The 21,027-nt window shown below is 47.9% G+C and overlaps 1 protein-coding gene across 1 annotated transcript; it reads right to left on the reverse strand.

The window, feature by feature from the left end:
• Positions 1-402: 402 nt before the first annotated feature.
• On the reverse strand, positions 403-18,083 carry LOC132382750 (perforin-1-like). The gene is made up of 2 exons (XM_059953200.1): positions 17,986-18,083; positions 403-3,001 (listed from the first exon to the last, which is right to left on the reverse strand). The coding sequence occupies exon 2, from the start codon at positions 2,954-2,956 to the stop codon at positions 1,229-1,231; it is 1,728 nt and encodes a 575-aa protein (XP_059809183.1). The 5' UTR covers positions 2,957-3,001; positions 17,986-18,083; the 3' UTR covers positions 403-1,228.
• Between the last annotated feature and the right edge of the window lie 2,944 nt (positions 18,084-21,027).

Consider the following 21,027-nt stretch of genomic DNA (forward strand, 5'->3'; position numbering starts at 1 on the left):
GGAGAGAGAGAGAGAGAGAGAGAAAAATGTGAACTTGTAAAGGTGGAGATCTGAAGTGAAGAGCAGGAATGGTTGGTGGAAAGTGACCTTCTCCCATCAGAGAGGGATTCTCTTTATCATCTCAGATCGCTTTTAAAGAGTAAATCTCTCCCACTCACAGACCCCTGGTAAAGACGGTGTCTCTCCTGGACGGTCTCTGTGGTGCGTGTTGTGATGCTGATTTCTGTCCCTGCCGATTCCGGCTTCTCCAATCTCCCGTGTTCCTGCCATCAACCCCACTGGGGACAATACCCTTCCTCACCTCCCCCTCCCTGTCCCACGTTCCTGTCCTCACCACCCTGGAACTCCACATCCCATATCACCACGGTAACCATTCACACCCAAAGGCTAAATGATGCTCAGTGATGTTTATTGCAAAAACACAAGTTGTACAAAGAAGGCAAAAGGCAATCAGACAATCTCTTCTGTCTCCCAAGCATCTCTTTGCAAAGCTTCTCGTGCACAGGGAGGTGTACGATGTTCCTGTGATGATGGTCCTGGTCCGACATGCCACCCGTCCTGGGACACAGGTCAGCCGGAGACTCTCCAGTTGGTCCCCTGTCAGCAACAGGATTATGGGAAAGGGAGCCTGCTCTCAGTCACCTCCTGCACGGGCCTAGCGGATCTGTAAATTACGTTACGCTCAAGCCATTAAGCTGCTTGCTGTTTGGCAAGCTGGTTTGGGCACCTTCCCTCCAATACAGGTCTTTGTTGGGGTGAGGGGTTTCTGCTGGGGTGATACAGTGGCAATATGACAGATACAGAGAGGTTGTGTCGTCAATGGCCTTCCCACCCTATACCCTCAAACACCAGTGCCTGAAAGCTTGGTGCAGTCAGGCAAGCCGGGACTCCCATTCCCACTGGGAATTCCTAGTGCCCAGAGAATCTGAGGAATTGGTGAGGTGTGAGTGAAATGTAGGGTCTCTCATGGGCATGGATGTGAGGAAGAAGTCCTGGAGAGAATTGTTCCTTGGGGCCAGAGTGGGTGAGAGGGGAAAGGTCAGGGCAATGGGACTAATGAGACACCGAGGATGATGGGTACAGGGTCATGGAGAATAGAGGGCAAATATCTGGGCAATGGGAATGATGAATGGGGGAGAGGGAAAGAGGGGAGGGTGGTATGATAGCAGTACTGTGGCAATAGGAAGCAGCGTTGGACCTGGGAGTGAGGTTGGTGAGAGGTCAAAGGTCAGGGGTAGATAACTTTGAGGAGGGCATTCCCTGAGGGAAGGGCGGTGGGGGAGTCAGACGAGTGGAAGGACTGGTTGGTCCACAGGAGCCCAGAGATCTCACGGGCCCCTGGACTCGGGGCATACTGGTGGCAGGTGCGACCCTGCAAGTGGAGGCCACAGATGAAGGACAATTGGTAGGTGACCTTGCCATGCTTAAGGTAGCAGGTGAGATCAGTGACACCAGAGATCAGAGGCACCTTGCAGGTCCCCAGATTGTCCTTCCGCAAGGGATCTTTATCATAGACCTTCAGGATGAGTTTCATGTAGCTGTGGGCAACCACCTCCCCCAGGTCCAGTCTGGCATTCCAGGTAGGGTTGTTGTTGTTGTCCACCACCCTGGTCTGAGCTTTGGCATTTCCATAAGAGACCACCACAAAACCATCAGTGCCAGAGAGATAGTCGCCCCAGAGACCGGAGCCATTAATTACAGTGACAACCAGGTGCCCTGCACCCTTCTGCTTGGCACAGCACTGACGGTCCACCAAGGAGTTCTCCGGACATCGGCAGGAACAGCGATTGAAGCGGCTTTTCCTCCCAGGAGCAGGGCAGGTGGTTCTGGAGCAGTCACGTTTCATGGCGTTGGCCATGATGTACTCTCTGAGGTAGCGCCTCAGATGTTTCCGGCGAATGTTGGTTCTGGGCAGCAGGAAATGGAGGGGGGCCAGCCGGTAGTGTATGATGCCTGGTGAGGCCGTCAGACTGTTCATCCAGCTGGTGAAGGCCCGAGGACTGGAGGAGAAGAGGATGTCTGTGTGCCCAGTACTATGGCCTCCTGAGACTTCTGTCAGCCTCTCGCTGAAGGCCTGGTGGAAGCTGTGGGAATGGGTATGGGACGAGGCCTGCTTCTTGCAGTAACCTGCTCGAGCTGATGTATGGCCAAATCCTAACACGCTAACACTGGCCTCCACACTGAGGCAGTTCTTCACCTGAGTAGCAGTGAGGCCCTGAGAAACGGCCTCACAGGTGCGGATGGCCGTCACGTCCTTGTAGGAACCACCCACCTCCACTGACCGGAAGTAATGTGTCCCGAAAGTCTGCACTATTTGGCGATACTGGTGCCGGGCTCCTGCATAGGAGCTGCTGGTGATTTGTTTGAGCTGGTTGGAGAACTCAGATGCCAGAGGGGGTGTGTTCCTCAGACGATAACGGTAAAGGCGACAAAGGAACTTCTGACTGGAAAAGCTGTAGTTGTCTGATTGGGCTTTACGGTTGGCAAAGGACATGGCCCGAGATTTGGAGCCAGCCACTGTTACACCTACTGACACTGAATATTTGGATATCCCCAGGCCAACACTCCAGCTTTTATCCACACTGGAGCTGACCGAACTGCTGAAGGCAGAGGCTGAGTGGAAGAGCCTGCTTTTTACAGTCCGGTAGCATCTACGTTGGGCTCGCCAATCCACCACGGCCAGGGGGAGGCGCTGCCATCTACCCCTCATCAGAGTATTCCTGCAGAGCTTGCAGGCCCCGCCTGGACGTCTCCAGCTCTCCACGTCCACCACGTATGCCCCCTTGCGGTCCAACGTTACCACATCAAAACCCTCGCCGGCCAGACTGCTCCCTGGTACTGGGGATGCACGGCGGCATTCTCTGGCATTGCCAATCTGGCAGACAGCCCCCACACCCCCCAGGAACAGGACAGCCCAGAGCAACGTTCCCATTTTCCATCCCTTCCCAGCATCCATTGCAACGTCGGCAGGTCTTCCCTCGATCAACGGAGGGCGGTCAATCTGTAATGAGAATGGGAGATGGGGTTCACCAATGGCATCACACATTCACCCCTCCCCACCATCCGTGCCATCAGAAAGGGACTCTTCCATGACCTACCCCTTCATAGAGGGTCCCTCTGTTGGACCTGAAGGAATTAAAATAAGAAATGTATTTGAACTAGGATGAGTCAAGAACATTGCCTTTGCCCTTCCTATGTGATGGGAGGAATGGTGGCCACCATTTTGTGAATGTCCCACAATCGACATTTTGTGATCTGGTCTTGCTCAGGGGTGGTTTTGGTCAAATCAGGTAAAAGAAGACACAATAAAACCCCACGTGAGACCTTTCTACTGATGGGTCAACCTGTGTAGGATCTGCTTGTAGACTCCCTCAGCTCCCCCACACTCTTCCTGTTGACTGGAGTGACTCAGGTACATCTCTCCTGGACCCTCTACAAAGCCCTCAAACCTCCGTCCTTGTCTGGTGGTCCAAGATTTCAGATCACTTTTCCACCATGTTGGGTGGAACTTTTGACCTGTACCCCCAGATCGCTCTGTCCTTGCTTCTCTTGTCCTTCTATTCTTTTGATTTCCTAATCTCATTCTTCCCACCATTCTTCACATTACTCAGCATTAAACAGTTTTATTTGCCTTGTTTTAGGAAAAACGTCATTAAACTGGTAATAATACAGACAAGAAGCCTTAGGACTCACACCACCAGGTTCAAGAACAGTTGCTAACCCTCTTGAATAAAAGGGGATAACTTCATTCAACTTCACGTGTCACAACTTTGAAATGTTCCCACAACGAACGATCTCACTTCCATGGGTTCTTCATCGAAAGGTTTGATTTAATATCTGAGAATGTATACAACCTGAAATTCTTACTCTGCACAGACACTCATGAAACAGAAGAAAAACCCCAAAGAATTAACGACAGGGAAATGTTAGAACCCCAATGCCCCCGTTTCCCCTCCCATGCACAGCAGCAGCAATAGGATCGACCCTCCAGCCTCCCACCTCCTCCCACTTGTTCCAGCAGAGAGGGCCTGCCCTCCATCGCCCACCATGCAAGCCCCCAAAGAGACCAAGATCGAGAGCTCATCAAAAACTACAGTCCATCCCATCAGTTCGACATCCCACAGGCTCGCTGTCTCTCGCTGCTCCTCTTAAATGTTCATTTATTATCAAAGCATGATTCCAAATACAACTCTGAAATTAGTATTCTCCAGATAGTCACGAAACAAAGAAAGGACATGTAGAAGGAACAAGAGCCTCAGGACTCGCACCACCAGCTTTAAGAACAGTTACTACCCCTCAAAAGGGGATGACTACCCTCACTTGCCTATCCATTGAGATGTTCCCACAACCAATGATCTCACTTCAAGGTCTCTTTAACTCATTATCTCATGTTCTCGTTATTTATTGACAATAGACAATAGACAATAGGTGCAGAAGTAGACCATTCGGCCCCTCGAGTCTGCACCGCCATTCTGAGATCATGGCTGATCATTCACTATCAATACCCAGTCCCTGCCTTGTCCCCATATCCCTTGATTCCCCTATCCATCAGATATCTATCTAGCTCCTTCTTGAAAGCATCCAGAGAATTGGCCTCCACCGTCTTCCAAGGCAGTGCATTCCACACTTCCACAACTCTCTGGGAGAAGAAGCTCTTCCTCAACTCTGTTTTATATAACTGAACTCTTATTCTCAATCCATGCCCTCTGGTACTGGACTCTCCCAACATCTGGAACATATTTCCTACCTCAATCCTATCAAATCCTTTAATTATCTTAAACGTTTCAATCAGATCCCCTCTCAATCTCCTCAATTCCAGCGTGTACAAGCCCAATCTCTCCAATCTCTCTGCGTAAGTCAGCCCTGCACTTCCTCAATTGCCAGAATGTCCTTCCTTAAACCTGGAGACCAAAACTGTACACAATATTCTAGGTGTGGTCTCACCAGGGCCCTGTACAAATGCAAAAGGACATCCTTGCTCTTGTACTCAATTCCCCTTGTAATAAAGGCCAACATTCCATTTGCCCTCTTCACTGCCTGTTGCACTTGCTCATTCACCTTCATTGACTGATAAACTAGGACTCCTAGGTCTCTTTGCATTTCTCCCTTACCTAACTCTACACCGTTCAGACAATACTCTGCCCTCTTGTTCCTGCTTCCAAAGTGGATAACTTCACATTTATTCACATTGAATGACATCTGCCAAGTATCTGCCCACACACCCAGCCTATCCAAGTCTCCCTGTATTCTCCTAACGTCCTCTTCGCATGTCACACTGCCACCCAGTTTAGTATCGTCAGCAAACTTGCTGATATAGTTTTCAATGCCCTCATCTAAATCTTTGACATAAATCGTAAAGAGCTGTGGTCCCAATACAGAGCCCTGTGGTACCCCACTAGTCACCTCCAGCCAGTCCGAGAAACACCCATTCACTGCTACCCTTTGCTTTCTATCTGCCAACCAGTTTTCTATCCATGTTGAAACCCTGCCCCCAATGCCATGAGCTCTGATTTTACTCACCAATCTCCTATGTGGCACCTTATCGAATGCCTTCTGAAAATCTAGGTACACAACATCCACTGGCTTACCCTCGTCTAACATCCTTGTTACACCCTCAAAAAACTCCAACAGATTAGTCAAGCATGATTTGCCCTTGGTAAATCCATGCTGGCTCGGCCTAATCCTATTACTGCCATCAAGATGTGCCACTACTTCGTCCTTAATAATGGACTCAAGCATCTTCCCCACGACTGACGTTAGGCCTCCGTTTTCTCCTTCCCTCCCTTCTTGAAAAGTGGGATAACATTAGCCACTCTCCAATCTTCAGGAACTGATCCTGAATCTAAGGAACATTGGAAAATGATTACCAATGCATCCGCAATTTCCTGAGCCACCTCTTTTAGAACCCTCGGATGCAGACCATCTGGACCCGGGGATTTATTAGCCTTCAGTCCTACCAGTCTACTCATCACTGTTTCTTTCCTAATGTCAATCTGTCTCAATTCCTCTGATATCTTATGACCCTGGCCCATCCATACATCTGGGAGATTGCTTGTGTCCTCCCTGGTGAAGACAGATCTAAAGTACGCATTAAATTCTGTTGCCATTTCCCTGTTTCCCATAACAATTTCTCCCAATTCATTCTTCAAGGGGCCAACATTGTTCTTAACTATCTTCTTTCTCTTCACATAGCTAAAAAAGCTTTTGCTATCCCCTTTTATATTCCTGGCTAGACTGAGCTCATACCTGATTTTTTCTCTCCGTATTGCTTTTTTAGTTAAGATCTGCTGTTCCTTAAAACTTTCCCAATCATCTGTATTCCCACTCATCTTAGCCCTGTCATACTTCTTTTTCTTTAATGCTATAAAATCTCTGACTTCCTTTGTCAACCACTGTGGCCCCTTCCCCCTCTTTGAATCCTTCCTTCTCATTGGAATGAACTGTTTTGCATCTTTTGTATTATCCCCAAGAATATCTGCCACTGCTGATCCACTGTCTTTCCTGCCAGGGCATCCGCCCATCTAACTTTGGCCAGCTCTTCCCTCATGGCTCCGTAGTCTCCGTTATTTAATTGCAACACTGACACCTCTGATCTGCCCTTATCCCTCTCAAATTGTAGATAAAAACTTATCATGTTATGATCACTACTTCCTAATGGCTCCTTTACTTCAAGATCACTTATCAATTCCTGTTCATTACACATCACCAAGTCCAAAATAGCCTCGTTCCTGGTTGGCTCAAGCACAAGCTGTTCCAAAAATACATCCCTTAGACACTCCACAAACTCCCTATCCTGGGGTCCAGCACCTACCTGATTCTCCCAGTTCACCTGCATGTTGAAATCTCCCATAATGACTGCATTACCTTTAGCACATGCCAATGTTAACTCCCTAATCAACTTGTACCCAATATCCACGCTACTGTTTGGGGACCTGTACACAACACCCATTAGGGTCTTTTTACCCTTACTGTTCCTCAGCTCAATCCACACAGACTCTACTTCCCCTGTTCCCAAGTCACTTGCTAAGGACTGAATCTCATTCCTCACCAACAGGGCCACCCCACCCCCTCTTCCCATATTTCTGTCTCTACGATAGCATGTATATCCTGGTACACTCAATTCCCAGGCCTGATCCCCTTGCAGACACGTCTCTGTTATCCCAACAATATCGTAGTTCCCCATTTTCGTCTGAGCTTCAAGCTCATCTGTCTTATTTCTGACACTACGCGCATTCAAGTATAGAATTCTTAGCCCATTCCTCCTCTCTTTGCTTAAAACACTGTCTATTGTACCTAACCCAGCTCCTTGAACTTCCATCGGGCTAATTGCACCTTGAATTTTGATGACCTTCTCAAGATCACCCAAACCTTCTACACATTTAACCCCATGCTCCTTCTGACCAACCCTCTGGATCTGGATCCCTGCCCCCTGCACATCTAGTTTAAACCCTCCCCCCCCGAGCAGCACTGGCAAACATTCCTGCAAGAATGTTAGTACCCCTCCAGTTCAGATGTAGACCGTCTCTTCGAAACAGATACCGATGTCCCTGGAACAAAGACCAATTATTTCATTGATCTTCTTAGAGTTACTATTCTATCGACCTGCTGAGTATGTCTACAAGAAAATGAGTCTCAGGATTGTCTATGGTGACATAACTGTACTTTGATAATAAAATTTGGTTTGAACTTTGAGAAGATGAATGAGGAGGTTGCCAGGACTGGAGGGCCTGAGTTATAGGGACTGGTTCAGCCAGATAGGACTTTATTCCAGAGGGTTGTATGTATATGGCTGCCAGAGAACGTGGTTGAGGCAGGTACAATAATAGCACATAAAAGACATTTGGATAAGTATATGGATGTGGGTAGGAAAGGCTGAGAAAGATATGGACTAAATGTAGAATGGGACCATGGACAACTTTGGCCAAAGGACCCGTTTCTGTGCTGATTAACAATGACTTTATTAACAAAGCACCGGACCAGATCCTGACCCAGGGAACTCCACTGCCCATCTGTTATCAAGTGATCTTAATGGACACTTCATAAATACTTGAGGTCTTATGTGAATTCTCTTGTCAGTGTTTACTGTGGGGATACTCCTGGAAGGCAGTGAGTTCAGGGAAGAGAACAGTGCTGGAACAATATTGATATTAGGAAGGGACGGGGAGTTGTTGGGTGTCTTGAAGCATATAAAGGTGAATCAATACCTGGGATCGGACCAAGTGCATCCTAAGACACTGTGGGAAGCAAGGGAGGAAATAGTATTTTCCTTCGTCCCATTTGAGGGAAGGACAGACTGAAAGGGGCTAATGTTGTGATTTTGTTTGAGAAGGTCTGCAGGGATAGGTGTGTGAGCCTGGCATCAGGGGTTGAGAGACAGGAGTTTGGAAAGGAAAGGACTGATTTGGGAAAGTCAGCATGGGTTTGCACAGGTCTCATCAATTAGTCTTAGTGTTTAAAAGAGATGCCCAAGAGAACTGATGATGGCAGAGTGGTGGACGGGTCTACCAAGTCCTGCGCAGTCCCAGTCAAGTCAAATTTATTGTCAGTTAACTATATACATGTATATAACGTACGTAGCCATATAATGTCACAGGGTGGGGCAAGGGTGCTGGGAGAGGACCCACAAGCAGGACACAAACACGTCTTCCTTAGGTTCAATAAAATAGTGTTTATTACTCGCTACACAGAGAACCGGGAAATCAAGGAGGACAAAGAGAAACACGAACCTCGGACTAGGAGACTAGGGACTGGCGCTGCCGCAGACCGTGGACTTGGAAACCGGGAACTTGGATTATGACGGGCATGACTGGGACCCTGGGGACTGGGATTGCTGTGGACCTTGGACTTGGAGACTGGGACCTTGATTTGCCGCAGCCAGAAACGTGGACACCAAACACAGGACAGGAACATCGAGCCAGGACTCCGCCTTCAAATCAGGCACCGAGCCAACACTCTTCTTCGAGGGAAAGACACGGACACTGGGCATGAACATTGAACCAGGACTCCGCCTTCAACTCACCCCTGGCAGTTTGACCTTGCCCAGACCCACTCTGGCGAAGGAAGGCGAATTGCCGGCACTCCGATGCGGGCTGGATAACTCTGGCTTGTGGTAGTGATGGCATCTTTCTAATGTTTCCTCACACTCTCGCCCCGAACAGCTAATGCCAGGGGTTTATAAACTGCCGGTTCCAGTCGGGAGTAGGGTACCTTAATGGCTAAGCTCAAGGGACACGTGAAATGGAATTAGAAGGGAACAAGGAGTCAATGGTCCAGATCATAACGCAACCTAACTAAAGTTAAAGGGGAACCGATCCGGACCATGACATATAATGTATATAGAAATGAGATGTTTCCTTGAACCAGAAAGTGAAACACAGTAGTACACATAACACGGTAACTTATGAAGGTAAACATAGAAACATAGAAAATAGATGCAGGAGTAGGCCATTCGGCCCTTCGAGCCTGCACCGCCATTCAGTACAATCATGGCTGATCATCCAACTCAGAACCCTGTACTTGCTTTCTCTCTATACCCCTGATCCCTTTAGCCACAAGGGCCATATCTAACTTCCTCTTAAATCTAGCCAATGAACCAGCCTCAACTGTTTCCTGTGGCAGAGAATTCCACAGATTCACCACTCTCTGTGAGAAGAAGTTTTTCCTCATTTCAGTCCTAAAAGGCTTCCCCTTTATCCTTAAACTGTGACCACTCGTCCTGGACTTCCCCAACATCAGAAACAATCTTCCTTCAACTAGCCTGTCCAATCCCTTTAGAATTTTGTATGTTTCAATAAGATCTCCTCTCAATCTTCTAAATTCAGTGAGTACGAGCCTAGTCGATCCAGTCTTTCTTCATATGAAAGTCCTGCCATCCCAGGAATCAATCTGGTGAACCTTCTTTGTACTCCCTCTACGGCAAGAATGTCTTTCCTCAGATAAGGGGACCAAAACTGCACACAATACTCTAGGTGCGGTCTCAGCAAGGCCTTGTACAATTGCAGTAGAACCTCCCTGCTCCTGTACTCAAATCCTTTTGCTATGAATGCCAACATACCATTTGCCTTTTTCACCGCCTGCTGTACCCGCATGCCCACCTTCAATGACTGGTGTACAATGACACTCAGGTCTCGTTGCACCTCCCCTTTTCCTAATCGGCCACCTTTCAGATAATAATCTGTTTTCCTGTTCTTGCAACCAAAGTGGATAATCTCACATTTATCCACATTAAATTGCATTTGCCATGAATTTGCCCACTCATCTAACCTATCCAAGTCACCCTGCATCCTCTTAGCATCCTCCTCACAGCTAACACCGCCGCCCAGCTTCGTGTCATCCGCAAACTTGGAGATGCTGCATTTAATTCCCTCATCTAAATCATGAATATATATTGCGAACAACTGGGGTCCCAGCACTGAGCCTTGCAGTACCCCACTCGTTACTGCCTGCCATTCTGAAAAGGTCCCGTTTACTCCCAGTCTTTGCTTCCTGTCTGCCAACCAATTCTCTATCCACATCAATACCATACCCCCAATACCGTGTGCTTTAAGTTTGCACACTAATCTCCTGTGTGGGACCTTGTCAAAAGCCTTTTGAACATCTAAATATACCACATCCACTGGCTCTCCTCTATCCACTCTACTAGTTACATCTTCAAAAAATTCTATAAGATTCGTCAGACATGATTTTCCTTTCACAAATCCATGCTGACTTTGTCCGATGATTTCACCTCTTTCCAAATGTGCTGTTATCACATCTTTGATAACTGACTCTAGCATTTTCCCCACCACCGATGTCAGACAATCCGGTCTATAATTCCCTGGTTTTTCTCTCCCTCCTTTTTTAAAAAGTGGGATTACATTAGCCACCCTTCAATCCTCAGGAACTAATCCAGAATGTAAGGAGTTTTGAAAAATTATCACCAATGCATCCGCTATTTCTTGGGCTACTTCCTTAAGCACTCTGGGATGCAGACCATCTGGCCCTGGGGATTTATCTGCCTTTAATCCCTTCAATTTACCTAACACCACTTCCCTACTAACATGTATTTCCCTCAGTTCCTCCATCTCACTGGACCCTCGAAGATTTCCAGAAGATTATTTATGTCCTCCTTAGTGAAGACAGAACCAAAGTAGTTATTCAATTGGTCTGCCATGTCTTTGTTCCCTATGATCAATTCACCTGTTTCTGACTGTAAAGGATCTACATTGTCTTGACCAATCTTTTTCTTTTCACTTATCTATCAAAGCTTTTACAGTCAGTTTTTGTGTTCCCTGCCAGCTTTCTCTCATAGTCTTTTTTCCCTTTCCTAATTAAGCCCTTTGTCCTCCTCTGCTGGTCTCTAAATTTCTCCCAGTCCTCAGGTGTGCTGCTTTTTTTTTGCTAATTTATATGTTTCTTCTTTGGACTTGATACTATCCCTAATTTCCCTTGTCAGCCACGGGTGCAGTACCTTCCCTGGTTTATTCTTTTGCCAAACTGGGATGAACAATTGCTGTAGTTCATCCATGTGATCTTTAAATGCTTGCCATTGCATATACACCGTCAACCCTTTAAGTATCATTTGCCAGTCTGTCTTAGCTAATTCACATCTCATACCTTCAAAGTTACCCTTCTTTAAGTTCAGAACCTTTGCTTCTGAATTAACTGTCACTCTCCATCTTAATGAAGAATTCCACCATAAGAATTTATTCCACCAGAATAAAATCTACAGATGAATCACACATAATAACAAGCTGAAGTGCATTAATATCAAATATTGTAAGGTGTGAAACAGATTAACCAGTGACACTTCGAATACAATGCAACAGCTGTATTCTGTTCAGAATTCAGGAGTTCAGAAGCCTAATGGCCTGGGAGAAGAAACTGTTTCCCATCCCGACCATTTTTGACTTTATGAATCTGAGTCTCCTGCCTGATGGTAGAAAGTCAAAGAGGATGCTGGATGGATGGGTGGGATTGTTGATAATACTAAGGGCCCTGCGTATACAGCTCTCCTGATAAATGTCCCTATTGAGTATTAGGGAGACCGCTATGATCCTCTCGGCCATTCTCATAGCCCTTGGAAGGAACTTCCGGTCCAATGCTCTGCTGTTCCCATACCAGATGGAGAGGCAGCTTGTCAGGATGGTGCTCCTGTAAAATTCAGTTAAGATGGGGAGATGGGGGGGGAGAGGGAGCCTTTCTTGCCTCAGTTTTCTTAGGAAGTGGAGGCACTGGAGCCTTCTTGTTCAGGGAGGTGATATGAAGGAACCAAGTGAGGTCACCTGTGATGTGGACTCACAGGAACTTAGTGCACTTAACTCTGTCTGCAGAGGAACCACATATTTGCAGAGGGCGATGGTTCATTGTCTGCTTGGGAAGGTGTGATCACATGGGAACTAGGTGAGCGAGCGACTTGGATCTAAAATGGGAGATGGAAGGATCAGAGGCCTGTGGTCAGTGGTGTGCTCCGGGGGTCAGGGGTCAGGGGTCAGTGTTGCTTGTCATTTGTACAATCAGCTTGGATGAGAATGGAGGTGCATGATTAATAAATTAGTGGATGACACAAAAATGGGTGGTGTGGTGGGCAGTAAAGAAGGTTGGTGTAAGGTTATGTAACCCCCTGGGTCACCTCAGGCTCGCTCAGCTCGTTTCTGTCTAGGGTGAGCAGCCTTCGGCCCCGCCAAACTGGGTAATCAGCTGGTGCGGATGCTGTGTGATGTCCCCGTCTCGCCAAAAAAAAAACAGACTGTACACCATAAGCGATTAAATGAGTACAAATTATAAAGGTTACTATAACTAAGTGATTAATAACGATACAATATACATGAAGAGAAAAATTAAAGAAAAGGCGCCAAACTTATCAAAGTCCAAACCACTTCGTGCTCAACCGTTGGAGCTCAATTTCTGAAGTCTTCTGGCCACCATTCGATCCCCTCCGAACTCCTCGACTCGCAGCTCAGGACCCTCCGAGTGGTCAACCAAGCACATCTAGCTTCATGCCCCCCTCCTCGGAGTACCTCCAGGCCTCGGACCCCCGCTTGGGGTCCGATCCTCGTCCAGTTTACAGCATTGCGTCCTCTCTCTCGACCCCCTCGCGCCGATCTCCCCAAAAGCCCGTCAACAAAAGCTTACATACTCAGAAGAAAGAACATTAATCTCCATTTGGTTTACAAAGGAATACAATTCTCCCAGCACTCTCTCGCAACAAAGAAACATTCCTGCTTTTAACAAAACAAAAGAAGCCCTTTTGTTTACATACACAGTAACAAAGAGAAAAAAGAAGAAACCCCCTTTACACTCTCCCCACCAAATAAAAGTCATGTCCTCATGACTACTAAATAACTCGCCACCTTTCCTGCCAACACACCGTAACCCAAACACAAACAGTGACATCTCCTCCCCACACAGTAAACCTCACGCCCTGTTCCTCAGGCTCTACTTAGGCCAACTTTCTTGGAGTTCCCTAACCCTTCTGAGACCTCCGTACCCCCTCACCTAAACCCTTCTGGCTCATACACAGCTGGGGGTACCTTGGGCCCACTACCAACTCCTCTCTCAACCTCTCACACATGCTCCACACTGCACACAGCTAACCCTCCCCGCTACACCTGACTCAATGGGAGAAGGGCCAAAGGTCTCTTCCTCAATCGAGGGAAAGTCAGCAAAAGGCAGCATGTACCACACATCCAGCACATCATCCATCGAATCTGTATTCTTCCTCATTTCTGTGATTGGTAGCTGCTGTTTGATCTTCTCCAAATGGAAACACGTGGCCTGCACTGCTCCCACAGTCTCTTCAGCCTCCTGTTCAGTATTCACTGCACTTCTCTCCAGCTTTTTCTTCCTCATGACTTCTTCCAGATCAACTTTCGGGTTTTGCACTTCATTTGAACTGTCGATGGTCATCTTCAGGTTCCCTTCAAGCTTCTGCTTCTCTCTTCTGAGATTTGCCTGTAATTTTTTCACCTCCGCAAACTCCCTTCTCCGGGTTCTCAGTTTGCTATTACCCTCAGTCAGACAACTTTCTTCATTCTCTCCAACTTGCAAGTCTTCCGAATGGTTCCAGATCACTTTCTCCAGTCTCTCTGTCTTCATTTCAAACTTGATTCCGTAGAGACAGTCACTCACGAGCTGCGACCTTCGCCAGCCCTGGCACTTGTCCAGAAAACACTTTAACTCGGTACTTCTCAGCTGCTCCTGCAACGACCTCACTTCATATTCTCCTGAGGCAAATCCAAATACCAAGAGATCATCCACATACACCAAAACTCCAAATGCCTCCACATCCCCTATGGTCTTCCACCTGCCCCGCAGGAAGGTTGCAAGGGCTCCAGATATGCCCTGTGGCATCTTTTCAGACTGGAAGACTCCTAGGGAATTTATAACGGCCGTCTTCTCCTTGTCGGCCCCACTCATCCGGATCTGGCAACATCCACTCCTCAGATCCAGCACCTTAAACCACGTCGCACCACTCAAACAGGCCATCGCCTCTCCGGCCCTCAGGGCCATATTCTGGTCACTGACAGTGCGCCTCTTCAATGCACTATAATCCACACACACGCTGCCTACGTCTTCCACGGCTGTAGGGGCCAGTTGCCGCAACCTCTCTCTCTCCGAGGTGTCTTCAGCAGTCAACTCCCCTCCCTCGTGGTATTTCGCAGCGTCCACATAGAGGGTCTCATCCTCAGATACTTCCCCCAGGCCGTACCACCACTGGCTCTTGTTTGAATTCGGTATCGGCCCAATGCTGCTACACACGTCTGCACAAGCAGCTCGAAACTCTGGGTGCACTGACAATGCCTCCAAACAGCGCTCACCCGCCTCCTCCGGGCAGGCCCCCAAGCGCACCAGCAGGATATTGGTTCTCTCTAGAACAGAAACGCTGCCTGTCTCAACAGTGTCCGGACACATCAGCATTAACGATTCACGAACCTCAGTCTCCTCCACATTTGCCTCTAAGAGCTCCATTTTCACTGACCAACAACCGTCGTCTGGATAATCACCAGCACTGGTACCCCGAATCTCCAGTGCCCTCAATGTCGTCAAGGGTAAGTGCTTCCAATAACGTTTATAAAACAAATTGTACAGCAACTTAACCGGCGCCCCGGTGCCGAGGATGGCTTTAACTTGACTTCCATCCATCTGTAACAACACCTGTGTGCTTGGTCCCTCTAAGCCTTCAGGAATAGGGTCTGCTCCTTTCGGGAGTTCGTTGGTACATTGCTGGGAACGTGCTCCCCCAGAGACCCCAAGCCGTTCCCCCACTGGGCCTCCTCTAAGTTTCCCGACACCTCTCGAATCAACGGAACAACTGATCCCCTTGACAGATCCCCTTGGCACCACAAGCAATTTATCTGCCTCCCTAGGAAAAAGGGATACCCTAGAAACTTTCCACCAATCTCCTGCCACGGATATGATAAGCCCCCCCAGCTGCGGCATTTGACTTCCAGTCGAACCACACACATTTTCCCACACTTTCCCAGAACTGGCAGCTGTCACTTCGAGGTAATTGCGCCCGACAGTTCTAACAAAGTCACCAGCCCGCCTAATCAAACTTTCAACCCGTCCCTGTCGCTTTTCCTCAGCCAAGCACTGCCACTCACCCAACAACTGAGAGGTCTGCTCCGCCCACGCCTCCGCCCCTTTAGGGCTGAACATTATTCCAACAACCGGGCGGAGCCCACCAATGCTGAAACATCCCAACCTGTCACTCCTCACTCCCCAAACAGCACGGACAACCCATGGTCCCACCACCATTTTGTCAGCACTAGTCGGAACTCGAACAACGACCTCCAGGCTACCAACAGCAGCCACCCCACCCAACACACACGCAGTGATAACCAGCAATCGCACACCCACAAAGGCACACCAGCTCTTCGCCGCAGACACAATTTAAAAAGGGTGATCACACAGCTTCCTCAGAAATCAATCCCGGACGAGCCCCCACAATGTAACCCCCTGGGTCGCCTCAGGCTCGCTCAGCTCGTTTCCGTCTAGGGGGAGCAGCCTTCGGCCCCGCCAAACTGGGTAATCAGCTGGTGTGGATGCTGTGTGATGTCCCCGCCTCGCCAAAAAAACAGACTGTACACCATAAGCGATTAAATGTACAATTTATAAAGGTTACTATAACTAAGTGATTAATAACGATACAGTATATATAAAGAGAAAAATTAAAGAAAAGGCGCAAAACTTATCAAAGTCCAAACCACTTTGTGCACAACCGTTGGAGCTCAATTTCTGAAGTCTTCTGGCCACCATTCGATCCCCTCCGAACTCCTCGACTCACAGCTCAGGACCCTCCGAGTGGTCAACCAAGCACATCTAGCTTCATGCCCCCCTCCTCGGAGTACCTCCAGGCCTCGGACCCCCGCTTGGGGTCCGATCCTCGCCCAGCTTACAGCATTGCGTCCTCTCTCTCGACCCCCTCGCGCCGATCTCCCCAAAAGCCCATCAACAAAAGCTTACATACTCAGAAGAAAGAACATTAATCTCCATTTGGTTTACAAAGGAATACAATTCTCCCAGCACTCTCTCGCAACAAAGAAACATTCCTGCTTTTAACAAAACAAAAGAAGCCCTTTTGTTTACATACACAGTAACAAAGAGAAAAAAGAAGAAACCCCCTTTACAGTTATAACAGGATGGAGCAAAGATGTAATGGCTCTACTGGTGTGTCTTTATTTCAGACGGTCTGACAAAGGAATGGCAGATGAAATTTAAGTCAGATAAGTTCGAGGTGAATTTGGAAAGTTAAATCACAGCAGGACAGAACAAGTGGTCGAGGCAGCAACAATTACGATGTTTAGGAGGGATTTAGACCGTGATGGGTAGATAGCGTTTACAGGGATACGGGAGCTAACGCAAGCAAACAGGATCAGCTCAACAAGGGAGATTGGTTGGTTTGGATGAGTTGTTTGGAAGGCCTTGTTTCAGTGTGGGACATCTCTGTGAATGCACAATTGCCTAATGGCAGTTTTCTCACTGACCCCATCACACAGAGGAAATGGTAAAGGCTGAAGGACGGATTGGAATGCAAATAATGAGGAAGGGAGAGAGAGGGGGGGGGAGGAGGATAGGGAGAGTGAGGGTGGGAGAGATAGAATGAGAGGGATGAGGAGAGAGAAGCAGAGGTTGGGAACTAGCGAGCAAGACATACAGAAATGAACAGAGAAGGAGAAAATAAGATGGGGTGATAGTGCCAATGAGAGAGAATAGCTGAGAAGGGGGGAGAGTGAAAAGAAGGAAGATGAAAAACAGCACTGGAGAGATGGAGAGAGAGTACGAGATTGAGAAAGAAATGAATGGAAGGGTTGTGTCTGGGAGACAGAGAAAGCAAGTCAGAGAGTGTGAGCAATGGGGACAGAGAGAATAACAGAGAGAAAATGTATAATCAGATAGAGATGGACAAAGGGAGAATATGAGGGAAAGGTGCAGAGGGAGAGAGAAGGGAGGTATTGGTAGAGGGAGAGAGGGAGGGATACTTTGGTAGTGAGGGAAAGTGAGGCAGAGAGAGAAAGGGGGAGGCAGAGAATGAGAGAAAGGGAGAATGAGGGAGAGAATGAAAAACATATTGATCACAAGAGAGGGAGAGTTGGGTGGGAGTCAGTGAGGCAATAGAAATTTCTAGAACCTCACCCACCCAATGGCAGAATTTACAGCATGGACTCTGGGCAGAGTTGAGGAAGATATTGGAGGGGATTTATCAGAGAGTGGAGAGAGAGGTTGAGAGATGGAGAGCAGGGGAGAGAGAGGTTGAGAGATGGAGAGAAGGGGAGAGAGAGGTTGAGAGATGGAGAGAAGGGGAGAGAGAGGTTGAGAGATGGAGAGAATGGGAGAGAGGTTGAGAGATGGAGAGAAAGGGAGAGAGAGGTTGAGAGATGGAGAGAAGTGGAGAGAGATGTTGACAGATGGAGAGAAAGGAAGAAAGAGGATTGGACCACACAAGAAGGGGTAGCATTGCCGAATGGACACCCTCCTACTCCTGAGACAGAGAAGTGAGCCTACCTGTCACTGTTCTTCCAGAAACTTTGAGCTTCTCCCAGATCTGCTCCAGCAGGGACCTGTCTTCATGCCTCCCACTGCCCCTTTGTGGCTGAGGTCTGTCTCAGCCCTGACTCCAGGTTGTGAGCTACTGAGAGAGTCACGGACCTTATTAAGATTCAGAACATGTCACCAGGAGGGGAGGGGCTGTCTCGAGGAACTCACACTCGTGGGCTGCCTCAGTCATGGAAACGAGAAGTAACAGTGGGAGGCTTAAAGATGAGGCCTGCCCCTATGGAGACTCTGCCCTCCCTCCTACTGTGGATAGGAAACGGTTTGGAGCGGAGGGAACCAGATAATGGGGGAGGTGAGATGAGGGAGTTTGTTGGATCAGATTTTTTGGTTACAAACAGCCATTTTATCAAATGTATGGAATACGGGGTGGAAGAGATGGAAAGATAGATAGAGATAGTGAGAGAGAGGGAGGGAGAGTGATGGATAGACAAAGAAATGGAGTAGATTGAAAGAGCTAGAGAAAGAGAAGAAGAGACAAGGGAGAACGAAGTCAGAGAGGGAGGAGGGAGAGAGAGACAGATCACATATGTGAGGGGGTGTGAGGAGTATCTGGATGTTGAGTAGGAGGGAGGGGGTGAAGATCAGGGTGGCATAAGGAATGTATGGGGTTGGTGGTAAGTTGAGGAGTGGAGGGTGGTGGATGAGAGGGAGGGGTGGGATAACAGACAGATTGCCTACACATCTGGGCCCAATACAGAGAGCGATATTCCCCTGGATTCTGAGAGGGGAACGGTGCCTTAGTTTCTCACCAGACACCCATCACTCCATCACTCCATGAACTGCACAAATCTTGAATGCTACGTCTCTACCTGGTGACAAACCTCTCTGACCCTCCCCTCCATCGTGTCACAAATCCAGAAACAGCTTGTATACGTGAGACACAAAAACCTGGGGTCAGAGAATTATCACCATCAAAAGCCAACCTTGACACTCTCCCACTGAGAATCTCAGACCCTGACTCACACCGTCCTGGGGGACTGTGGCCATTAAACAGTGCAGACATCCTTTTGAAAAGGCAAGAGTAGGCCGAGGCCTACCAGTAAATTTGGATTCAGGATTAGCTTCCCCAGAAGGTATATGATACAATTGCGAAGTGTTTATTCTGGCCGTCGGTTTGTGATCGATGGTTTTCCACAGGGATATCTGCAGTTGTTTGAAATATAAAGAGATGATTTTGAATAAAAGGGAGATGGGCTGGTGAGTTTACACTGTGTGAGGTGTTGCACTGTGATGAGTTAAACCAGAGCAGGACTCACACAGTAACTGGTACTGTGTTCTTGTGAATCTTTCCTTACAGTATTGTGGAGACTGGAACTACAATCAATTCTCAAAGTACAACCTAATCAATGTCTTGCACAATTAGAACACCTTCTTAAATAGAGGCAGAATGTTTGCCCCTCGCCTGCCCTCCAGACCTTACCTGTGACACAAAGATACCAGCCAAGGTCCCAACAATCTCAGCTCTTGCCTCCTTCAATAACTGGGGTAAATCTCATCAGGGCTCTTATCCACCTAAATACTCATTAGGAGGCCCAACCTTTCCTCCTCCTTGACCTCTAAACACCCTAACGTATTTATACACTCAGCACTGATCTCCTGGTCCTCCGTGTCCTTTTCCTTGGAAAAAACTTAAGTAAAGAACTCATTGATACCTCACTCATATTGTCTGCATCCAAAGAAATGTTGCTCCCTTTATCCTTGCGTGGTCCTACCCTCTCCCTAGTTATCCTCTTGCTCTTGATGTCTGTATGGAATGCCTTCTGATTCACCTTAATCCTACTTGCCAAGGACTTCCCATGTTTCCTCCTGGCTTTCCCAATTCCCTTCTCGAGTTCGTTTCTGGCTTCTTTGTAATCCTGATGTGCTCCATTTGATCCAAACTTCCGAAGCTTTACATGTTTTCCTTTTTCTTCTTGACTGAATTCATCACCCCTCTGGATGTCCAAGGTTCTCTAATGTTTCCATTCACATCCTTCCTTCTAACAGGAACATTCCTTTCCTGTACTCTGTGCAATTGATCTTTAAACACCCTCCACTTTTATGAAGTGGACTTGCCAGATAAAAGGTGTTCCCAATTAACACGTATGGTTTCTGCCAAATGCCCTCGTAATTTGCCCTACTCCAATTTTAGATTCTCCCACAAGAACCATACTTATCCTTATCTGTAGCTATCCTGAAAGTTAAGGAGTTGTGGTCACTGTTCCCTAACTGACCAACTACTGAAAGGTCAGTCATCCGGCCAGGCTGATTACCCACCACCAGGCCCAGTGCAGCCCCTCCTCCCATTGGACCGCTCACTTCTAGAAACCATTGTAGGTAATAAGTGTGCTCCTGGTTCCAAGAACAGTGTCGATCTACAGGCAGAGTGTGATGGAGATTGTGATGAGATATCACACATGCCTGGACCCAAAACTGTCTGGTTTCTCGAAAACAAAAACCACACACCTCAATGTGCTTAGTCCCTCTCTCTGAGGGACAGATCTGTACACTGACTGGTGTCTCCCAGTTCCTCTCTCTCAGGGGAGATCTGTACACTGACCGGTGTCTCTCAGTCCCTCTCTCTCAGGGAAGATCTCTACACTGACCGGTGTCTCTCAGTCCCTGCCTCTCAGGGGAGATCTCTACACTGACTGGAGTCTCTCAGTCCCTCTTCTCAGGGGAGATCTTTACAGTGACCATTCTCTTTCAGTCCATCTCTTGACGGTCATCTGTCCCCTCCATCATGTCTCAACATCAGAAACAGCTTGTTTACGTGAGACACAAAAACCTCGGGTCAGAGAACAATCATTATCAGAAAACAACCTTGACACTCTCCTACTGAGAATCTCACACCCTGAGTCACACCATCCTGGTGGACGGTGACCACTAAACCATCTGAGCTGGGCCAGGAGACGGAGCAGATATCCTGCTGAAATTGCAAAAATAGGCTAAGGCCTACGCAGGTAGGCTTGATCTTCTTCAACAGGGACAGGACCCCTGTTACACAAGTCA

Source organism: Hypanus sabinus, chromosome 29, assembly GCF_030144855.1.
Source record: "Hypanus sabinus isolate sHypSab1 chromosome 29, sHypSab1.hap1, whole genome shotgun sequence".
Lineage (NCBI taxonomy): Eukaryota > Metazoa > Chordata > Chondrichthyes > Myliobatiformes > Dasyatidae > Hypanus > Hypanus sabinus.